This window comes from Drosophila suzukii, chromosome 3, assembly GCF_043229965.1.
Source record: "Drosophila suzukii chromosome 3, CBGP_Dsuzu_IsoJpt1.0, whole genome shotgun sequence".
NCBI lineage: Eukaryota > Metazoa > Arthropoda > Insecta > Diptera > Drosophilidae > Drosophila > Drosophila suzukii.
The window spans coordinates 5730576-5752681 of record NC_092082.1 but is presented as its reverse complement, the minus strand read 5'-3'; the positions used below and the strand labels follow the sequence as shown (position 1 = coordinate 5752681).

The 22106-nt window shown below is 45.4% G+C and overlaps 10 protein-coding genes and 1 long non-coding RNA gene across 11 annotated transcripts; 5 read left to right on the top strand and 6 right to left on the bottom strand.

The window, feature by feature from the left end:
• The first annotated feature begins 211 nt into the window (after positions 1-211).
• On the top strand, positions 212-1313 carry ND-SGDH (NADH dehydrogenase (ubiquinone) SGDH subunit). Its single transcript, XM_017077899.4, has 4 exons — positions 212-384; positions 455-684; positions 927-1033; positions 1098-1313. The coding sequence occupies exons 1-4, from the start codon at positions 300-302 to the stop codon at positions 1234-1236; spliced, it is 561 nt and encodes a 186-aa protein (XP_016933388.3). The 5' UTR covers positions 212-299; the 3' UTR covers positions 1237-1313.
• On the bottom strand, positions 1302-1945 carry Atg12 (Autophagy-related 12). Its single transcript, XM_017077900.4, has 3 exons — positions 1781-1945; positions 1583-1719; positions 1302-1523 (listed from the first exon to the last, which is right to left on the bottom strand). Exons 1-3 carry the CDS (start codon positions 1854-1856, stop codon positions 1401-1403), a joined length of 336 nt encoding a protein of 111 aa, XP_016933389.1. The 5' UTR covers positions 1857-1945; the 3' UTR covers positions 1302-1400.
• Positions 1946-2153: 208 nt separating this feature from the next.
• On the top strand, positions 2154-5065 carry LOC108013453 (protein KRI1 homolog). Its single transcript, XM_017079330.4, has 4 exons — positions 2154-2350; positions 2418-3919; positions 3984-4147; positions 4209-5065. The coding sequence occupies exons 1-4, from the start codon at positions 2233-2235 to the stop codon at positions 4963-4965; spliced, it is 2541 nt and encodes an 846-aa protein (XP_016934819.3). The 5' UTR covers positions 2154-2232; the 3' UTR covers positions 4966-5065.
• On the bottom strand, positions 4977-6666 carry DEF8 (differentially expressed in FDCP 8 homolog). The gene is made up of 2 exons (XM_017079331.4): positions 5848-6666; positions 4977-5794 (listed from the first exon to the last, which is right to left on the bottom strand). Exons 1-2 carry the CDS (start codon positions 6587-6589, stop codon positions 5082-5084), a joined length of 1455 nt encoding a protein of 484 aa, XP_016934820.3. The 5' UTR covers positions 6590-6666; the 3' UTR covers positions 4977-5081.
• Positions 6667-6756: 90 nt separating this feature from the next.
• Positions 6757-10392, top strand: LOC139352923 (uncharacterized). Its single transcript, XR_011603964.1, has 3 exons — positions 6757-6882; positions 9941-10224; positions 10286-10392. It is a non-coding gene; the product is annotated as an uncharacterized lncRNA (long non-coding RNA).
• Positions 6889-9233, bottom strand: Lsp2 (Larval serum protein 2). The gene has a single exon (XM_017079273.4). The coding sequence runs from the start codon at positions 9199-9201 to the stop codon at positions 7093-7095; it is 2109 nt and encodes a 702-aa protein (XP_016934762.3). The 5' UTR covers positions 9202-9233; the 3' UTR covers positions 6889-7092.
• Positions 10255-10675, bottom strand: LOC108012772 (uncharacterized). The gene is made up of 2 exons (XM_017078206.4): positions 10643-10675; positions 10255-10587 (listed from the first exon to the last, which is right to left on the bottom strand). The coding sequence occupies exons 1-2, from the start codon at positions 10670-10672 to the stop codon at positions 10369-10371; spliced, it is 249 nt and encodes an 82-aa protein (XP_016933695.3). The 5' UTR covers positions 10673-10675; the 3' UTR covers positions 10255-10368.
• A 666-nt stretch (positions 10676-11341) lies between these two features.
• On the top strand, positions 11342-13249 carry Ir68b (Ionotropic receptor 68b). Its single transcript, XM_017077588.3, has one exon. The coding sequence runs from the start codon at positions 11342-11344 to the stop codon at positions 13247-13249; it is 1908 nt and encodes a 635-aa protein (XP_016933077.3).
• Positions 13250-13661: 412 nt separating this feature from the next.
• Positions 13662-17654, top strand: yps (ypsilon schachtel). The gene is made up of 4 exons (XM_017077714.4): positions 13662-14080; positions 15447-16184; positions 16249-16349; positions 16804-17654. The coding sequence occupies exons 1-4, from the start codon at positions 13930-13932 to the stop codon at positions 16849-16851; spliced, it is 1038 nt and encodes a 345-aa protein (XP_016933203.3). The 5' UTR covers positions 13662-13929; the 3' UTR covers positions 16852-17654.
• Positions 17655-17947: 293 nt separating this feature from the next.
• LOC108012577 (uncharacterized) lies at positions 17948-19071 on the bottom strand. The gene is made up of 2 exons (XM_017077991.4): positions 18498-19071; positions 17948-18439 (listed from the first exon to the last, which is right to left on the bottom strand). Exons 1-2 carry the CDS (start codon positions 19017-19019, stop codon positions 18026-18028), a joined length of 936 nt encoding a protein of 311 aa, XP_016933480.3. The 5' UTR covers positions 19020-19071; the 3' UTR covers positions 17948-18025.
• A 379-nt stretch (positions 19072-19450) lies between these two features.
• ssp (sunspot) lies at positions 19451-21085 on the bottom strand. The gene is made up of 3 exons (XM_017077885.4): positions 20688-21085; positions 20392-20624; positions 19451-20296 (listed from the first exon to the last, which is right to left on the bottom strand). Exons 1-3 carry the CDS (start codon positions 21009-21011, stop codon positions 19732-19734), a joined length of 1122 nt encoding a protein of 373 aa, XP_016933374.3. The 5' UTR covers positions 21012-21085; the 3' UTR covers positions 19451-19731.
• Between the last annotated feature and the right edge of the window lie 1021 nt (positions 21086-22106).

Genomic DNA, 22106 nt, shown 5'->3' with positions numbered 1-22106 from the left:
ATAGTTTTGTTTTCAGTAGTATTTTAAATAAATAACAAATTTCATATATAGTTAATCGTAATAGTCCTTGTGAAATATTTGAGTCTATCTCTCGCACATATTCGTTATTTCATTAATTTTTTAAAAACTTTTTAGTCCGAGACTCAAACCAAAATCTTATCACGCTGCCATCTCTGCTGTTATCGATACATCAAAACACATGTACGGTCCCTCCAAAGTGTGACCGTTCGCCGTGCTGCTCGCAACTTTGACACGACCAGTTCCAAAATATCGTGAGATTTACGAAAAACTACTTTAAAATGGTTGGTTGGAGCCATTTGCTGTCGCCGGCGGCGAAGTTCGCCAGCTTCCGGGCTGTCCTGCAGGAACCCGCCTGCCGGAATGGTGAGTACTCCGTGGAGAAGCCGCCGTAAACACATTTCACATTACGCAACCAAATATTCTGGATTTCTAGCCCTGCAGCAACAGCTGCGCCAGATGAGCGGTGATCATGGACACCACCACATGACCATCAAGCCATCGCGCTTCCAGTGGGACAAGTTCAAGGATCTGATGCACTTTTACGTAATGCTCGGCGTGATTCCAGTGACCGCCTTGGTTCTCTATGCGAACATCTTCGTGGGACCCGCGCAGCTGGCGGAGATTCCCGAGGGTTACGTGCCCAAGCACTGGGAGTACGAGAAGGTATGACGGGATCCTGGTCCTTCTGTTTCTTATCTTGCTACAATCTTAAAACAATGGTCTTTATAAAGATGTATCACATCATTTGAAACCAAATAATAGAATTTCAAATATCAATCTAGTACTAAGCTTTATCTATTCCTAATCTTGATATTATCTAGTTATTATTATTTTTAAAGTTATTAACATAACTTCTTATCTATGAAATACATTTCCTCATTCCAATTCTTCTCTATAATTTGCAGCACCCCATTTCGCGCTTCATTTCCCGCTACATGTTGAACTCGGAGCAGCAAAATTACGAGAAATCCCTGCACTATCTCTACGAGGAGAACGAAAAAGCCCAGATTCGGTAAGTCGAAAGATACATCTCAATGTAATCGAATTGTAAACAATTTTCGGTTATATCCTTTTAGTCTCCTTGAGGACGAAGTTCGTCGCAAGATGTCCGAGCGCAACGACTACCAGGCCTACTACTACCGACCATCGGTGGCGAAGTACCACAGGGTTTCCAAAGAGGCTGCCGACGAGCTGGAAGCCCTGCGTGGAGACTAGACCCCTTGTAATATTCTTTAAATACCATTGTTAGGCTCCCGTTTTGGGGGAAATAAAGTGTGAAATCGAGTTCGCAACATCAGCTTATTCACATTTAATAATATACAAATTACCCAGTAGTCGAATAAATACTTAAGATTTAGCAAAGTCGAGTGCGTATCGATTTAGCCCCACGCCTGATTCTTGCAGTAGTAGAGCACCAATTTGCCATTGGTTCCATGGCACTCGTACAGGTTCTTGATTATCTGATCCGGGGCGGGTGCGAAAGTCTGATTAACGTAGAGGAACTGCAATATCAAGATCCTAAATAAGATAGGGTTCCCATGGAACTGCGGAAAATACTTGCAATCTGCTCGCTGGCATCAAGTTTAAGGAACTTGTGGATGAATTTCTGGATCCAGCTGACGGTTTTGTTGGGATCCACGGTCCAGGTTCGCTTCTTGATGATTGGCACATTGCCAGTGGCGTTCAGAAGGATACAAACTGATAAGAGAAACGTTGTGATAATAACCCAAAGACTGTAAAACAAAGTAAGGGGTCTTACTCTTAGAACCATCCTTATCAACGGGCGTGGAGGTGGAAGTGCTCAATGCAGCCTGGGATTCTGGTGTGTCTGCCATCTATTTGGAATGTGACTAAATCGTTAAGTTATAAATTAATGGGTTGAAATTGCCAATTTGTAAATAAAGTATAAAATATTGGAGATGGAAGAAATATGATGACAGCATCGATAGATGTCACGAGATTGGTGGGTGGAAACGATTACCTCGAAACCAACCTCTAAATTATAATTGTCTTAATAATTAAGACAACCATCCTGATCTTGCGATATGATTTAAATTCAAAATGTTAAATTGGTTCAAAAATCCTTTTCTGATTTACGATATTCACTTGCACATCTCTAGCGATAACATCGATAATGTTACTTTACATTCGGCTGTTATCGTAAACACGTGTGGAAGTTTATAAAAAAAATCCGGGAAAATAAACAAAATTATGAATAATAATCTGTTCGAGGGATCCGATGACGATGGGGAGGACCTGCAGTTGTCCACCAACAAGGACTATGCCAAGACCTACAACATCCTGCGCAAAAAGGAGCTGCTACAGAAATGTAAACTAAAAAACCGTGTTTTACGATCACTGACCATTTCTTAATTATATCACTTAATATTCCTCAGATAAAGATCGTGGCTTGGATGTATCCGAGTCGGAATTCGATAGCGATAGCTCGTCCTCCGAGGAGGACGAGGTGGACCCCAAATTCGACCAGGACTTCTTCAAGACACTTTCCTCGCTGAAGAGTAAAGATCCACGGATTTACGACAAGGACGCGAGATTCTTTAATGAATCCTCCAGCGATGAAGAGGACAAGGATGAGGAGTCCTCAAAGAAAAAGAAGAAAACTAAGCCGGTTACATTAAAGGACTACGAAAGAAAGGTGATCCTCGAGCACAATGGCAAGTTCGAGAGTTCAGATGAGGAGCAGCAGGAGAAGGAGCAAGAGGAACTCCAGAGGGCCCAGTCACCCACTGCCGTGGAGGAGGAGAGGCGTCTTAAGGCCGAGTTCCGGAGTGTGATGAACCAGGAGGACGATGGCGAGGATGAGGAGTTTGGCGGTATCTTTAAGAAGCGCAGCAAGACCAAGGAGCAAACGGCTGCCGAGGAGGCGGACTTTGCCAAGTGGTTGGCGGGAAAGCAGGAGGAAATTGAGCAAACCGACAAGGAGCAGTTGGAACCCCTAAAGCAGTACTGGAACAGCAGTAAGCTGACGCAGGGCGAGAGTTTCCTCAGGGACTACATCTTGAACAAGGGCTATGCCAACACGGATGCGTCCGCCATTCCCACGTACGATGAGATCGTTGGCGAAACTGCACCACTTTCCGAGGACGAGCAGGAACTGGAGAAGCAGGCCGAGTTTGAACACAAGTACAATTTCCGCTTTGAAGAACCGGATGCGGACTTTATCAAGCGCTATCCACGCACCATCGAACAATCCATTCGTCGCACGGATGACAAGAGGAAAGAAAAACGCAAGGAGCTTAAGGACCGCAAGGAACAGGAGAAGCAACAGAAGATGAAGGAACTAGACCTCATCAAGGAAATAAAGCGCAAGGAGATCGAGGAGAAGATACGAAAACTGAAAGCCGTCACGGGCAACGATGAACTCGGTTTCCGGGACGAAGAACTCGAGGAGGACTTCGATCCGGCGGCCCACGATCGTCGAATGCAGGAGCTCTTCGACGATGAGTACTACAACGTGGATGAGGGCGAGGAGAAGCCCGAATGCCCTTCGGACATCGACGAGTTGGTGCTGGAAGATTGGGACAACTACGATCCCAGGCAGCATACCAATGAGGGCGGTGAAGAGTACGATGGACACTGCGAGGACGAGGACTTCAATATGGACTGTGACTACGATCCGTCCACGTCTAAGCAGCAACTTCAACAAGAGCTTATCGAAAACACGCGCGGTCGCAAAGGACGCAAGGGCAGGCGGAATCGCTTCATGGAGATGATCCAGGCGGAGAAACCGGCATTCAATCCCGAGGACGAGAAGACCTACAGTGAGTACATCGACGAGTACTACCAAATGGACTGCGAGGACATCGTTGGAGATCAGCCGTGTAGATTTAAATATGTGGAAACCACACCGAATGATTTTGGTCTGACGATAGAAGAGGTAGCTTTTGTTTAATCCATTTCAAATTCTTGGTAATCTATATTTTATGTGGTTTTCCCTGCAGATCTTGCTGGCCAAGAACAAGGAGCTCAACCAGTGGGCTAGCCTTAAGAAAGCTGTCCAAAACAGGCCGGAACATGTAGAGAAAAAGGAGCAACGTCTTTACAAGATGAAGGCCAAGAACGAAGACCTAAAGCGAAAGATATTCAAGAGCCTGTATGGCGAAGGGTAAGTTACTTGCATTGCTAACTAAAGAACAGGTATGAACTTAAACTTGATTTCCTGACAGATCTGATGATGAGGATCAGCCCGCAGAAGAGACACCAGAGACGAAACCAGCTGAAGCGTCAGTTCCAACTGAAACTTCTCAAGCCACAACGGAAGTCTTATCTAAATCAAAGAGGAAACGTCTTAAGAGGAAGGCTGCCGCATCAGCAGCAGCCAGTTCCCCACTGGTCCCAAAAGAGGAACCCAAGCCAGCGACAGAGGACAACCAGGCAGAGGAAATCAAAAAGGAGGACGATCCACTTTCTAAAAAGATTAAAAATGAAACTGAGACCTTCACACAGAAGACAGAAATTACGAAACCCAACAATACCTTTGGAAATAACAAAAAAGAACCGAAAAATGCAGAAAATGGATTCAAAAAAACCCAAAAACAAACTCCAAATAAACAGGAACAGACAAAGTCCAACAAAACTATCAAAAACATGGAAGGTGCCCCTATAAAAACCGAAAAGTCAAATGGAAATAACCCGTTTAACAAACAAAATGGAAAACCCAACCAGAGACAACAGCTGCCACCAATTCATAAAAACCAAGGAGACAATACAAAATCTCCCAAGAATGCAACAGGTGCCAATCCCTTCAAGAAATCCAACCAAAAAGCGAGCGGTCCCTTCCCAGCCAAGAAAACGAATAACTTCAAGGCGAAAAACAAAATAAACAATAGCACCAATGGAATAACAGACGATCGATTGAAGGCTTACGGCATAAATCCTAGAAAGTTCCACAAACGGGAAAAGTATGGGAAGAAAGATAAGTAAAACGCCAGATAAAATCTAATAGTAATAGTAGTTACACATTTTGTAGTTACATCTTATGTACATATGATAACATATTAAAAACCAGCACAGTTACAAGTGAGCTCTGATTGTATCAGTTATTCGGCAAGAGCCACTTCATCATCGGTGGCCACTTCGTCATCATCCTCAGAGCTCTTCATGCGATCCAGTTGGAGTCGCCGCTCCTGGATGCGAATGCACTTGGGGCAAATCATATTTTTGCGCGTGAGGCAAACGCGGTGGTAAATGGAGTTGCACTGGTCGCATTTGATGCAGCCGTCGTCAAAGGGGAAGATCACTTCGTTGTTGCTGCAGATTTCGCAGATGTACGCCTGGGCGAGGCACATGGGGCAGGACCTTATGTGATCATTGAAAGCCTTGAAAACTGCCTGCAGGAATTCGGTGAGGGCTCCGGACTCCACCTGCGTGAGATCCTTCAGGGAATAGAACTCATTGGACTGCGCCAGATGTCGTCTGCCGCCCAGTTGCTGATCCACCAGCTTCAGATCACTGGCGATCCTGCAGGCGGCCAAGTAGTGGCGCATGTGCACCAGATTCTGGCGCAATTTCTTCACCGCACACAGCTTCTCCACGAACACAAACAGCTTAGGATTGTCCTCCTCCAAACGGATGAGGGGTTTGTTCAGGAATAACCTGATCTCCTGGAGAGCCGTGCGCGAAACTCGACGTGGCGAAAAGTCCCAGTTGTGGATAATGCGGGCTGGTATGAAGTTGCTGTCGTTCCAGTTGCAGCGAGGGCAGTAGTACAATCCACTGTAGTCGCATAGACGTGGCTCAATCCAGGTGTTTTCTGGAGGAAAAAATTCTTATCAATGGAAAATAGAAAGGCAGAAGCTAACATACTTATATTTAGCATCGTTCCGCACTCGGCGCACTTGTATCCCTGGGCAGCCAATCCGATTTCTGGGCAGATCTCCGAGATGGGATGCTGGCGCTCGGAGACCAGGACATGGGCACATACCCTCTTCACGCCATCGATGCACTTTTGATGGACGAGGAAGCCGCAGTCGCTACACACGTAGGAGTTCTGCACCACGCTCCAAATGATGGTGGTACAGTGGTCACAGTAGTTCCTCTTGGCGGCTGCCTGCAGGCGACTCCGCTTGCCGTGGTGCGGATGGTGGGGCACAAAATGATGACCCACCACCGCTCGGATGGCGTTCATCACGACCATGTCTGAGGACAGAGACTGCTGCTCCTGGGCCTCCTCCAGTTCCTGCAGCGAGTATCGCAGATCCACCAGGTGCCGCACCAGCCATCTTCGCTCTTCGCTGAGTTCCTCGCTCAGCAGGACGAGATCCCTGCAGTGGGCAATGGCCGCCTGGAGGTCCTGGATATTGGCATCGCTGGTGAAGATCAGGCGCCATTGCTCGCGCACGAGGGAGGCGGGAATGGGCAGCGCCCTGTACTCGCCCTGTGGACCATTCTCCTCGGAGCCCCCGCCCTCTGACCCAGGTCCACTGGAGCCCCCAGTGCCAACTGTTGATCCCAGCGAGGATGAGACGTGCATCAGGGTGCTGGCACTTTCGTTGATCAACTGGGCCACCGTGCCAGGAATGCTGGTGAGACTGTCTCGCCAGCTCATTTTTGGGGGAAAACAAAACAATTGTTGCTACCTTTGTTGGAGGCAAGTGGTTCGGAACCAGCAATTCTGGTTCCAGTCGAACTGGTTCCTGGTGTCTAGAAATCGAGTTGGCAACTCTATAGTGGTCTAGAAAATCCGTTGGAATACCTATTCACCTATTACACTTGAAAAAAAAGGGAACTATTTAAAAATAAATTACTCTGTGCACTATCTTGACTTATGCGTTGAAGAAGTGTTTTACAAACGTGTTCAGAAAATAATATGATAATATTATGTAAAAGAAGGGAAAACAGGTAAACTTGTTGTTAAGATACGTTTATTGTTGAATGGTCACAAGGTGGACTGACAAGTTAAGGGAAAACTGAGTTAAATTACGGCTTCTATGGGGGGAAGTGGATGAGATTAAGAGATAACATATAAGGAATCAATATCGTTGGTTCGTTGGTGATCGTAGTCGTTTAAGATTCGTAACTTTCGTGTTCCTGGGGCCAAGGGTCTAGGATCTAGACCACATTGGTGTGCTCGTCGCGGTGGAAGATCTTGATGTCGACGAACTTGAAGTTGTGGACATCGAAGTAGTAGTCGTGCTTCACCGGGCGGTTGAAGGGGAATCCGAAGGGCAGAGCATCCACGTAGCGGGAACCGTGTCCCACTCCGCAGCTGATCACGGGATCGTAGCCGGTGAACTGGGCCACCTCGGGTTGATGGTAGGGGTAGACCATGTAGAAGAACTGGAACATCTGGCCGCCCTTCTTACCGCGGGGCAGCATCATCCTGTTGGGCACACCGCAGTGGGCCTCCGACTGGTCGAGCTTGAACTTGTAGTCGCTGTTGGAGGCGTCCATCAGCTTCTGGTAGAGCTCCAGGTAGGTGGTGCGATCGTTCACCCAGAAGGAGAAGTCACCGCTGGCGCGCTTGATGTGGTTAACACCAGCCTCCAGATGGACCTTGAAGTGCTCCAGTTCGAAGAAGTTCTGGTAGTTGTGCTCCAGAGGGATCTCGTGTCCGTGCTCATCGAACTTGGGTCCGATGAAGACCTTGACGATGGCCTCCTGGGCCTTGTCGGCGGTCACGTCCAGGGTGAACTCGAAGGGCTTGTGGTTGAGGCGCTGCTGGCGGGCCTTGATCACGTAGCTGGCTCCCTTGTAGTGGGAGTTGCGGCCGAAGGTGTAGAGGGCATCGGTGGCTCCCTCCTGGTGGGGCTCCACATTCACGGCATTGCTGATGTCAGAGTCGAAGTACTCGAAGTAGGTGGTCAGGCTCTCGGGCATGTGGACGGCATCGATCTGGACGCCCTCGTAGTAGTAGTCCTTCTTCTTGTACTCCGGATAGGTCTCCATCAGATGCCAGTAGTGGCTGACCAGGGTCTTGTACACCTCGTAGAAGATGGGATCCCGCATGGAGGTTTCGTAGTGCATGAACAACTTGGGGAAGCTCTCCACACCGTTGGCGTAGTGCTCTCCCTCATTCACGATGAAGCGGTAGAGCTTGTCCAGGCTACCGTAGAACTTCTTGTCCACACTGTCCATGTTGCCCTGGATGATGTTGCCCAGCATGTTGACGGTCTCCATGTCGAACTTCTCGTTCTTGTGGATCCAGTCCATCACGCGCTGAGTGTACATCTCCACGTGCTCGATGTTCTCGTAGTTGTTGCCATGGTAGAAGCTGTGGTGGTTCTCCCGGTGCCACTGGGGCACTCCGTAGTAGGAGCGCAGGTTGCTGGCATAGCCGGTCTCAGCGGGAACGTACATGTTGAAGGCAGGGACCTCGCCGAGATCGTGGGACAGGCGCTCCAGGTACCAACGGGCCAGCAGTTGCCAGTGGACGTACAGGTACAGCTCACCACGACGATCCTTGTTCAGCACATGCTCATCGCCGCCCTTGGTCCAGAATGGATAGTCCAGGTTGAAGTAGTAGTAGAAGGCATTGAAGCCAACATCTTCGAGGTAGTAGGCCAAATCGTGATCGTAGTTCAGGGAGCCATGGGCGTTGGAGTAGTTGGCACGAATGACAACATTGTAGATGTTGTCCATCTGCTTGACATGGTGGAAGCCGTGCATCTTGTAGTGCTCGGCCCATTCGAGAGCCTGGCTGTCGAAGAAGCTCCAGGGGTGGATCTCGTATTGCGCCGGCAGGACCACTCCCTGCATATCATCGCGGAACAGAGTGGCGATGGTGAAGGCGTAGACGAAGAGCTGCTTGTTCACGTGCTGACGGGCCCAGAAGACGGCGTGCTGGAAGGTCTCCCAGTTCTTGGCGAAGTAGAACAGGCGGACCAGACCCACCGCATACTCCTCGTGCTTCTCGTACATCACCGACCACGTCTTTTCGTCGTTGAAGGGCTGGTGCTGCCACAGCTCGAAGAAGTGCTCCAGCTGGGCCGGATGCACATAGTCGGCCACATGCTCCCACGGCTTGTACTCCACGTAGCTGGCGGCGAAGGGGGTGCTGTAGACATCGTCCTGGTAGAGATGCTGCAGGATCTGGAAGACGAACTGCTGCTTCACCAGAAAGTCCTTGTCAGCCACCTTAGAGTCCAGGTGCTTGGCCTGGCCACCCAGAGCGGCGAGCAGAGCCACCGTAACAACTGCGATCGCCGTGAACGACTTCATCTTGTCGAATCGATTCGAATCGTACTGCTGCAGTGATCGCTCCCCATATTTATACCCCTGGGGTTCTGGGTTTCTGCGATACGAAGATTGCAATCCGGCCAACGACCGATCGCATCCGTAGCCTTGACACTCCTCCGCCGGATCTAATCGACCCCGGGAACCCGAAACTCGCTGATCCAATGCTGCATCCATAATTGCAGGCGATAAGACCTCCGATTAGGCAAAGTCATTCTCCTGCCAAAAGACATTATCTAAATTCAAGAATAACATATATACTAAAGAACTTTGTTTTCGGCACTGGGATCCAAAGGCACCTTGAAGATCGCGTTCTATTTCAAATGATATCTGAGAGATCTTCTCAGAGGATGTTTTATTTAACATCCCAGAACATTGCCTGTTTGTCAAAGAAGTCTTAAACAATATATATCATTGTAACTTTTGAATTTTTTTTTAAATACCAATTATATTAACTTGGTTATATATACATCTTGAATCAAAAATACAAAATGAACTTAATTGTTTTAATTGTGGTGACTTTTCTTTTTTAAGGTTTCCCTTTTTAAAGGTTCTAAATAAGTCACTAATATTTAGATATTAACTTTAATTTATTAAAATCTTTTACAGAGCCAATAAACATTTTTTAGCACTACCAAAACAAGCCCTAATTTTTTCCTGTGTGATGACTTTTCTTTTCTAAAATCTATAATAGATGATTGTGTTGCTTTCCACTCATCAACAGGTGACGGGCCCTCTTCTTCAACCCATTTAAAAAGCGATTAGAATTACATTGCAAAGGGATCACCTGTCGATTAAGGTGTTACTATGCATAACACCTGATAAGCCTGCAATCGGCTTTGTTTGCCGGGTCGCCAAGTGATCGGGCGCATCATTATCAACCGATGCTAAAAATATTCCAAATGGCAAAACACGGAGCATTAATCATGTTGCTGGAACAACAGCTCGGGTAGACAACAAAGAACAAAGGACCATCGAAAGACCCATAGTCCAATCCAGAACATAACGGTATACCATTCTCCAAAACAGATCTTCAAATGCTTTGCAATTTACTCTACCTTTATTCTAGAAGTCCCCACATTTTTATAGAAGTCTATAAACGTTCTTTTAAACTGATAAATATATTATAAAACATTTTATGAGAACCTGAATTTACGAAAAATAACCATTACGAAGAACATTACTATCAGAGTTATTGGAAGGCTGAATCCGTGGCAATCGGCGAGCGACCTCCCGATTTTGGTCGGGGGTTACGTTCAGCACATCTCTCGGGTGCTCTGGCCTTCGACTTTGACACGATGCTCTTGGCTCCGGAGATCTATAGAATTCCGTTGTCCTGCGGCGTGGATACATCTCACAGGTGTTATAGAACTATGGAAATATATAGAAATAAGTTCTAAAGATTTTAATATATAAAGCCACTTACTGGTTGATTGAAAGGCGGAGTGCTATCCATGGTTTTAATACTTCGAATTTTGGTATTAATTTTTAAATTGGTAAAAATTTAGAAATTTGACAACGATTTTGTTGGGTTACTCGAAAGATCTGATAGAAAACTGAAGTTCAAATCAAGGCTAACTGTAGGTTTGAATGAATACAAGAAAAACACAAAAATACTTTCGAAAGAATAGTTTCTCCGATTTGAAGGGCATTATAAGATTCGCCTAATCAAAGTAAATATTGCTGCGTCTTTCACAATGACTTTAAATGTTTTTATGATTCACCCGATTAGAACCGACTAAGCAGATTCAGAACAAACAACACCTTATCTGTACCCATGTTTAAGTCTACATTAACATTAACCCATAACATAGTTCAGGTGATTTGTTGCTAGGGAGTATTTCAGATAGAAATAAAAAAGATTGATGTTTGAGGTGCCATTGAAATTATTATAAACATGATGGTTTCGTTAGCAAAGTCAAAGTGTTTAAGCGATGAAACTTTTCTGGAACTAAAAACCGTTCCTTTTAAGTAAATTCCTCGATTACAAACCCCAAGAAAAGTCAGCTAATGAACTTCTCACGCAATGTTATCCCTAATTGGGGATTACGGCACCCTAGGGAAAATGTATCCACATGTCGGGGTCTTCGATAAGGAATTCTCCTGGCCAGTTGCCTTCTGGAACATGGAGTCTTTGGTCGTTTTTCTGCTCCTAATATTTCTGCCTGGGATTTGGTCCCTGGCCGAGATTGCCTGTCGCATAGCCGTGAAGCAGAATGTCCAGGTGACCTATCTGTATCGCTGTACCAGCTGTCCTTCGTCCTTTCATGGGGAGCACCCAGCCTTGGAACTGGAGTTATATCAATGCGTGGGCAGTAGATTACCCATGGTCACCAGGAACATCGAGGCACATGAAGTAGAACCATTGCGAAACACGGACAGCCTAAGCATCTTCCAAATTCCAGCGGGAGGAAAAGGGGATTCCTTGGTTCGCCGCATCCTGGAGATGTTAAATCCCCGCCAGCCACGAAAGCACCTACATAAGTACCTGTTTATTTGGCCTGATGCTGAGAGAAATCAGTTACTACGACTTTTTCAAGGCAGTTGGTCCAAGAAACTGCTCTACGGATTGGCTATAACCCATAAGGATAATGGGATCTTCGACTTTGATCCGTTTGCAGTGGGAGGTCTAAAAGTAGTCCAGCTAGACGGAGAGGATATATATTACCCTTTTAAGACGAAGAACTTAATGGGTTACCCGCTGCGATTTTCCATGTTCACGGACCCTCTGATGGCGGTGCCCAAAGATCCAGTCGAGACTGCTGGCTACAAGGCTGTGGATGGAGTGGCAGCTCAAGTGGCCGCCCAGATGTTAAATGCCTCGGTTACCTATGTCCTACCATCTGATAATGAGTCCTATGGGCGTTGCCTGCCTGGAGGAAACTTTTCCGGGGTGGTTAAAGACATAGTGGGTGGTCAGACCCACTTTGCACCCAACTCCCGCTTCGTGCTCGACTGCATTTGGCCCGAGGTGGAGGTGCTGTATCCCCACACCCGACGAGTACTTTACCTGGTGGTTCCCGCCTCCGAAGTTCAGCCGGAATACCTGATCTTCGTGCGCGTTTTCCGGCGATCTGTGTGGCACCTGCTCCTGCTCACCCTCTTGGTGGTGGTGCTGGTTTTCTGGGTGATGCAGCGGCTCCAGAAGGGGATTCCCCGCCGAGGGGTAACCCAGTTCCAGGCTACCTGGTACGAGATCCTCGAGATGTTTGGCAAAACCCATGTGGGTGAGCCGGCCGCAAGACTCTCCTCCTTCAGTTCGATGCGCACCTTCCTCATGGGCTGGATCCTCTTCAGCTACGTCCTGACCACCATCTACTTTGCCAAACTGGAGTCCAGATTCGTGCTTCCTAGTTACGAGGAGCAGGTGGACCAGGTGGAGGGTCTGGCCCACTTAGATGTACACATCTATGCGGTGAACACCATGTATGATGCAGTGCGGCCCGCCCTGACGAAGCACCAATATGGTCTGCTAGAGAACCGGAGTCACCAATTGCCCCTGGGCGTGACCACCTCCTACTACCAACTTCATGTCATACGGAGGGATCGCAAAGGTGCCTTTATAATGCGGGATTTCCACGCCCGGGACTTCCTGGCCCTCACCTACAACTCACAGGCGGAGCGACCCGCCTACCACATCGTCAAGGAGTACCTGCGCTCTATGATATGCACCTACATTCTGCCCAGAGGATCTCCCTTCCTGCATCGGTTCGAGTACCTCTTCAGTAAGTTCCATGAACACGGCTTCTTTGAGCACTGGCGGCAAATGGATCTGATTACCCGGGACGGAACATCGCCGAATGCCGAGGAGTTCTACGAGGATCTGGGCGACCAGACGGACACGGATCCAGCCTCCAACGAAGCGGCAGTGCGTCACAAGAAACGGGTGGTGCTCACTCTGGACATCCTCCAGGGCGCCTTCTACCTCTGGTCAGTGGGGATTGGAATCAGTTGCTTGGGATTTGCTCTGGAACAGGCGCATTGGCTATGGAGGAGGCTAAGGATGCAGGATGAGCGCAGTACTGCCTTGTAATATACTATTTGTTAAATTCATTTTAATTTACAAACCAAATGCTTAAAATATTATATTTATAATGTTTATTGCTGTTTAGCTAAAATTGAAAAACTTACTTTTGTTTAAAAAAACCAAAATGTAACCAAATGCTAACAATGATATAATAAAAAAGAAACCAACTTCTATTTAAAAAACAATAATGAAATAGTATTAAATTAACAAAGTTAAAATACAATTTCATAAAGTAGAAAGTCAAATTAATATGCAAAATGCTCTTAGATGATTTAAAATTACATTTGAATTCAAATTTAACGGCTGTTTAACAGAACGGCTCTGTTGCGCTTAACAGCACAGATACCACTGGTAGCACCCCAATCGATAGCACCTATCGATCACTCCCTGCAAGCAACCCTGCCTCCGGCTGTCATGTTTCACTTCCGGAGCTTGCGAACAAAATAGAATCGCTAAGGCAAAGAAAACCCTGCGAGTGGCGAGTGTTTTAAGATCACACTCACAAACAACATCCAAAGTGGTTAGTGGCAGCTGAGAGTTGAGTGCCAGAGAACCCGACGAACAGCAGACGGGCAGACGGATAACTAGTGTGCGGCACTCGCGACCACCACCAACAACAACAGCCTCGTTTTTCCCGCTTTTCCGTTAAGAACACCCATAGCACACATAACAACTGCGCCAGAACGATGGCCGATGCGGAGAGTAAGCCACTGATCCCGGAGCAACAGCAGCAGCCGGAGCAGCAGAATCTGCAGGAGCAGGAGATCGAGCAGGAGCTGCAGGAACTCGATCAGGAGCTGCAGGGCAAGCCCGCTCCGCCGCCCAAGGAAGTCATCGGTAAGGATACGATACGATCGGATGGGAATCCATCGTTCGAACTCACAACCAAATCCCAACCCATTTCATTCATATGCGAGAAACACATGGCGGCTGCTACCAAAATAGCATTCGAAAAAAAAGGAGAAGAAAAAAAGAACGAAGAAACATGCCTCCCTGCGTTCGTGTGTGTGCGTGTGTGTTTGGGTCTTAAAATATACGCGCGTCGGCCATTTTGTGCGGCCAAAGGCAACGCATGTACATATGCACGAATGTTCGCGCCGCCGGCTAACCAAATTGAAAATTCTGCCTTTTGCCGGTCGTCTGTCTATACAACCGCCCACCCACCCATCCACCCCCTGCTCGCCCCTCACCACTCCTCCCCCACTAAGAATCCCCCCATAGACGTACACACACACATACAGACACAGCCAGGGCAACCCAATTTGTTAATGCGCGCGCATCACGAGTGCGAGCGAGACGGCAGACAGCCGGTGCGGGTGTGTGTGTCCATTGTTTTGGTACATCTATTTGTACGCACAGACATACGCACACCTGGCTTTAAGGCGATTCCAAAACACGAGACTAATAATGCAGCCAATGTTGCCAATCTGTCTTGGAATAACTGCCGTTATAATGCCATATTATCCCCTCCTTCAATGTATTATGTAGATGTGTTTTCGAAACTGTAGTAACCCCAGTCACGATGGTTTTTACACCGAAATTTGTGGTAATAAAACTTTTTTATGGTCGAAATTACCATATCTTTACACTCTTCAATGAGTTTAGAAGCTACGTTTAGGTTAGTTTGATTATAATGCATTTTGCCCTTCATCCCTAAGTTTGTCATCTATTCGTGTCAAAGTTCTGATTCTAAACCGTATGATCTTTAATTACATTACCATAACTCAAAGAATTCTAATGTTGTAAACAATTACTTTATTTAAAATGCAATATAAAAGTACATACATTAATTGCAACCATCTATTTCGACGGTATTTTCTATAAGTATATTCTTTTAAAACTACATTTGTTGACTGTTGCTAATCAGCAATTTATTGTTTGTTTAAATTTGGGATTATCTTACGCTTTAAAGACCATAAAAAGGCAAATTAGGTTTGTGTTGCCACTTACTCCCAGTTTGTATAATTTAAATCTGTTTATTGCGCAATATTAAGTATAATGGAACTAATGCTATTTATATTTTGTTTAGGAAATTCCTTAAACAAATTTTATTCTCATTACTTTAAAATAACACTATGTTTTTTAGCTTTCTTTTAACTCTATTCAACGAACTAGTTTTGAACAACAGCCTCAATAAATTTTTCGCCCAAACTATTCCACCAACCATTTAGAGTAATCACATTTTCTATCCTTACCATTGCAGCCACCAAAGTCACCGGCACCGTCAAGTGGTTCAACGTGAAGAGCGGCTACGGCTTCATCAACCGCAACGACACCAAAGAGGACGTCTTCGTGCACCAGAGCGCCATTGCCCGGAACAACCCCAAGAAGGCAGTCCGCTCGGTGGGCGACGGTGAGGTCGTTGAGTTCGACGTGGTCATTGGCGAGAAGGGAAATGAGGCGGCCAACGTGACCGGTCCGTCCGGCGAGCCTGTGCGGGGCAGCCAGTTCGCGGCAGACAAGCGCCGCAACTTCCGTCCCTGGATGAAGAAGAACCGCCGCAAGGATGGCGAAGAAGGCGAGGAGCTGGAGTCGCCGGCCCAACAGCAGCAGCAGCAGGCACCGCCGTCCGTCGACGGCCAGCAGCAGCAGCAGCTTCAGTCCGGCCCGCGCCAGCCCCGTCAGAACTTCCGCCGAGGCCCACCCGGTGGACCGCCCGGAGGACCTCGAGGTGGCCCCCGAGGACCACCCGGCGGAGCTCCCGGTGGCCCCCGGCGTTACAACAACTACTATCCGCGCCAACCGCGACGCGGTCTGGGCGGCGGTGATGGCAGCAGCGCCGAGCCTGGCGTTCACGACCAGAATCCCGAGGGACTGCAGCGAGGCGAGGGTCAGGGACCGCGTCGCGGTGGCGGCCCACCAGGCGGACCCCAGAGGCGCTTCTTCCGACGCAACTACAACAACGGACCACCGCCACCACGCCGCGATGGCGGAGAGTACAGTGAGTAGAAAATGCTTAACTATTCCATATTATTCTTGAGCTAATACCATGTTCTCCTCTGCAGTTCAAGGCCAGGGACCGCCACGCCCTCAACAGCCACGTCCACGTCGCCAGAATAGGAAACCAAATGGCCCTGGCGGTGGTTTGGAGCAGCAGCCACAGCAGGTAATGAACTAATCACCACAACAGAAACAACTGAAACATCTTCGCCAAAGCAAAACTACGATAACACAACATCTAACTAGTAAACATCAGCAACAACCATCGGCAGCCATAGCAACAAGGTCTACGATAATAACATGGTGGCGGTCTTAAAAACGAACTAAATGCATTACTGATGCGTTCATTATTAACCACTAACAACAACCACAGCCACTCGCACCCACACAAAAAGCAGAAAAACAGCGAAAAGCGGAGAAAACTTAACACATAACTAACCTAGAGGCTTTGGGTATAATATTCTTTTATTTTAGTCACCTGTAACTAATTGGCTAACAAACACACAAACACACATTTAATGTAAAACAGAAAACTGCATTTTACTTTTGAATTTTCACAATTTTAAGTTGACTTATCATTATGATTTCTACCCCTCGCTATCCCCACACAAAAACCCTAGAACGGCGCTCAAGAGCTGCAAAACACAACTACAGAGAGCACTGCATAGAAAGGACCGTCGAACCGTCGTAAAACATCAGCAGTAGCAGTAGCAGCAGCATATAACAACAGTCGCAGCAGCAGCACATCAACATCCAGCAGCAATTACTGCAAAATGAAGCAACAACACCAGCGAATATTGCAGCACTTTGCCAAATGAGCCGCCGCGTTTTTTCGGTTTGTTTGCTTTTTGTTTTGTTTCGGAGGGCAGCAGAACGAATTGTAAATCTAATACATCCAACATCTAACAACAGCAACATGAAAATGTATATCAAATTCAAAAAACCAATTTCTATCATGACTGGCCGTCAAAAATTGCATAAAAAGTCGAATTGTATTCATTGAACCACAGCAAAAACAAAAATAAATTCAAATACGCCATGCAATTTAGACAGCGCCGGTATATACCATTTACCTTAATGATTATTAACAAAATTTTATTTATTCTTGAAACCCTTCTCGAACGTTGTTACGTTGTGCGTTAAGCGAACCCATAACTCTAAGTTTCTCGTATTAAAGATCAACATTAAACACGAAAACCCACACACAATCTTGTCCCATTTATACATCATCCTAAACCGAGAAATTCAAGAATCAGACGGAAGCAAGGCCCCACTTAATGTATCAAAAAATATAAAAGCAAAGCAGAGCAAACAAACTTAAGTGAGAGAGAAATATGTAATTCACAGCAAACAAACTAAAAAAAACTGTAAAAGCAAAGCAAAAATATACAACAAATGCAAGATGGCAACAAAAGAAAAGTAAAAAAAAACTTTAAAAACGTATTGGAAAAAATAAAAAAATTGAAAAACAGATGGCTTGGTTTTTTAATTATTGTGTGGGAACTGTAAGATTTTATACCCCACTTACTCATTTTACTGAATAGCATTTTAAAAATTTCTTAGATTTGAAAAATGTTTGGTATGTGTAGACAAAAGTATTCGGATCAAAATATTTGAAAAGTTTCTAATGAATTCCAAACATCTTCAAAATTCTTTAATATCCAGCTTAAAAATCTACAACTTATATTGTTTTTTTCTGGTAGAAAATATATGAAAATCAATTAGGAGCATACCTTTTCATCCATTTCTTAAAAACAAAGAACATTAGTTGAGCAAATTATTTAATCTGCGTTATAAGCTATAATCTTAGGCTAATTTAAGTGGTATTGGCGCGGCTGGGTGCTACAGGTTGGTGGTCAAGGATGTGACGGTCGAAATGTTCAATCGCTCCAGCCGACCCAGAACAAGTAGCTCATCAATAGAGCGCTTGGCATAGAACTTTTGTTCCTCGTTCAGGCGCAGGAAGGCGTGGGCCCAGGCTTTGGCATAGGATTCCGCTTCGGACAGGGCGCTGGCGTCGAACAGGAAGCCGCTGTCCATGGGCTTGGGCTCGCTTGCCACATGCCTGGAGCCCGATGAGGTGTGCTGGATGTCCGATGGGTCCAGCTCAATGGGCAGCATGTTGTGCTCTTCCGTCTCCGCCGTTTCGCCCTCTTCCTCCGGCTCTGGTTCTGGTTCAACCGACAGATTCTCCTCGGAAAATAGCTTCAGCAGGGGTCGGGCTTTAGAGGATTCCAGATCACGCTCCGAATCCGGCTGAAAGTTAAGGTGATTTCAGAATATGATTTGTTTCAGTATCCAACAGCCCACTTACAGTCTGCTCCACGGCACTCTCCTCCTCCAAATGAACTTCCATTTCGTCCTCCACATCGCTGTACTGGTTGAGCGGATCCATGGTGACCTCGTACAGTCTCTCACACTGGGTGGCATAGGAAGGAGGACGCTTGGGGGTCGACTTTTGGCTGCGCGGCGCCTGTGGAACGGCGGTGGGCGCGGGGGCGTGGTTATAAGAGAGACTCCCGTCGGTAAGATGGGCATTCTGCTTGAGGTACCGCACATGGCACTTGTGGATGCGCAGGTTGGAGGTGGTGCCGCCCGTGGACTGCATCACACGCTTGCAGCCGATGCAGAAGTAGCGCCATTTCAGCTTGGTCCCATCGGAACGGGCTATTTCCCGGTAGACGTTCCACACGGAGCTCCGCTTGTTCTTCTTCACCAGCCGGTACTCCCCGGTGTTGATCTTGAGCAGGATGTCCAGCTGCGCCTCGGTGCACTTCTCCTCCTCCTCGGGGGCATTGATTATAAACATATTTCGCCTAGGAATCCTAATGGTCATAGCAAAAACACAAACAGCCGGAGTGGCAAACCAGGTGGCATCACTGGCGGGCCATTTTCGATAACGGATATAATCGAAATGGACACGCCAGAATAAAAAGAAAATTAATTTAATAAATTATAAGTAAAATTCATTTATAAATATATTTATAATTAAGATTGTTTATCTTACCAATAAATTTAATCAAAATAGGAAAAGAAGATTACTTTGGAAACCTAAGTTTGAATTTTCTTGCAGCATTAACCATATTATGCAATTTTGATCATACGCATTTTACAGAAGCCGTATATTCCGAAGATTTTAATATAAATATAAAGATAGTTCCCATGAAATGATATAGTTCTTCGATTTTCTCACCTAAATTCTAAAGTATTAAAATATTGTTACTTTTTAGCAAACTTACTAAAATCATAATACTCTCTAGAAAGGAATTCAAATTAAGGGGCATTTTATTTCAATTAAAATCTTAGGTTTTTTATTCGCATATCGACATTATCTTAAGTTATTATATTGAGCCACTGCCAAATTCAACACTGCCATGCCGATTGATTACTTTTGGGGGTGATTTTCTTAGTTTGTCGGACATTTTGAAATTAATTCACGTGCGTTTTGTAAGTAACAAATGAGGTATGAATAATTAAATATATTTAAACATATCAAGAATCTTATTGTGTGGCGGCTCACTCAAATTTTAGAAACATATTTATGAGGCTTACTTAGAACTACTAAGTAAATCCATGAAGTCTTTATGGAACGACGACATCTCACGCACAAAAAACTTCATCAGTTTACATTTTTTTCGTTCTATGATCAGTTTTTCCTCCTCTATTTCCATAAGTCTAGCGGTTCTTTTGCGTTTAGTTCTCTTCATTTCTTCGATCGTAGAGTTCTGTTGGTCGAGTTCCTCCTCATAGTTCTCCTGAGAATGTACAGTTGATGATTCTTCTTCTATTTCTCTAATAATGTTGTCCTTCAGAATGCGAAGTTCGTCCACGTCATCTTGGGAGTCATCTTGGTCCTCGCCTAGGTCAAAGCTATCCTTCTTAAGTGTCCCGGCTTTTAGCTCCTTGGAGTAATGTTTTTCCTTCAAGGATTCATTATGTTGACTGGAAAACGAATTAGTTTCGCTTATTTTGGTGGATTCATTTCCAGAGTTATCCGATTTTCTAGGCTTTTCCTCCACTAGATTCTTTTCGGCATTAAATATCAAGTTTAGGGTCTCGAAATATTCCCACTGGGATGGCTCTCCGGTTGTTTTTTCCAAGTGGGCTTCTCGCCTAAGAAAGATGATTATTTATTAATAAGTTAAGTAATATATAAAAACTCAATTCATTTACATAATTAGAATTTTATAGTGGTATCTGTTTCTTACCTATAGCGTTGGGCCATATCATCAATTTTGTTCTTGACTTCCGTGAAAGTGAAGTGAAGTGACTTCATTTCACCGGTCATTTTCCAGATAACCTTGACCCGGCGACGGGAATCCCGCAAATCGACGCAGTTGGCTGCCCAGAGCTGAAGGAGCAGCTCGGTTGCGTGGAAGGACCACTCCGATGGCTTGAAATTGTTCCAGGTTATGCGGCGCTCCGGCGGAAGATCAGCTTCCTGGAAATGAACATGTCAATCAGATTTATCTGGGACTTATCAGGGAAGTGCCGCACGGCATACCTCTTGTGTTTCTTGGACGGAGGGCTCCACATCCGAGAATGTACCAGCATTGGGATCCTGCCGCCGCAGGTACTCCACATGGCATTTGTGGGTGCGCAAATTCGAGGTGTTGAATGATCGCATGACGCGCTTGCAGCCCGTACAGAAATAGAACCCATTGATGATGGCCCCATCGGTGCGGACTACCTCCCGGTAAACCTGCCACACGGTACTGCCATGTTTCCGCCGCAACAGGCGGTACTCGCCTCGGAGCACCTTCATCGAGATCTCCCGGCCAGACTCCTGGTACTTCGACTCGTCGTGCAGCGTGCGCGCCTCAATCATTTTGCTTCGTCCAATGAAATAAACAATTGGTGAAATTTAATAAACAATATGCAACTTAGGGATGTGAAAAATACACAGATGTTTCTTGAATAAAAGTATATATCGATATCGTGATATTTTTACTTGAAATATCGTAGTTTTTTGAAAAATATTTTTTTTAACCAACAGCACGTTGTCAGTAAAAAACGAAGATAACATCAACGTAAGTGCCAGTAAAAGTGGGAAATAGTACCAACGTAATTGCCAGTAGAAGAAGGAGACAAAAAATGAAATAAACAAAATGCAACTCGACCAGGGATGGAAAAACATCGACGGCTAAATATCGATATGCGATTGACGGCCATCTCTGTTTTCTTCCACACCACTAAGGTTCCCGAGACAGCAACCATACAAGTTTTCAAATTTGGTTAGGTTTTAATTTTTTTATATTTCTTGCTATATGAAAGTATTACCGATATCAATGGAAACATTTCAAAAATGATATCAAAAAATGTTCTCGCCCCACATTGGGGTATATCTGCAATCACACAGCATGTGCCCAAATGGACTATATACAAGCTTAAAGGAAAAATATCTTTCAAAACAAAAGAGGGCTTGAAACTTTATTTGACATCTGTGTTATTCAAAAAGCATTTGCCATTTAGAGTTTACTAATATACAATGACTTTAAATTTCATGATTATAAATCTAGAAAAGAAGTATTGGAATCGAACACGAAAATGAGTTTAAAATTTGAGCCATTTTTAATATAAATATTTTTATGTAGAATATTAGGGAATTCAACCACGTATCCCACGTCTAAATCGGAATCCGATAACTCAAGTAATCGAATCTAGAAGTGCAGTTTTGGGTTCCCATTCAGGAGGCCCTTGGAATTTCGAAAAAAATCTAACATGAAATTGGTTAAATTTTTTACCCTCGCCAACAAGATATGTTTTAATGTAGAATATTAGAGAATTCAACAACAAATTCATAGAGGTATCCCACATAAAAATCGGGGTCCAATTACTCAAGTTATGGAATATAGAAATGCAGTTTTGGGTCCCCTTCTGGAAACCATTGGAAAATCGAAAAAATCAGACATGAAATTGGGCT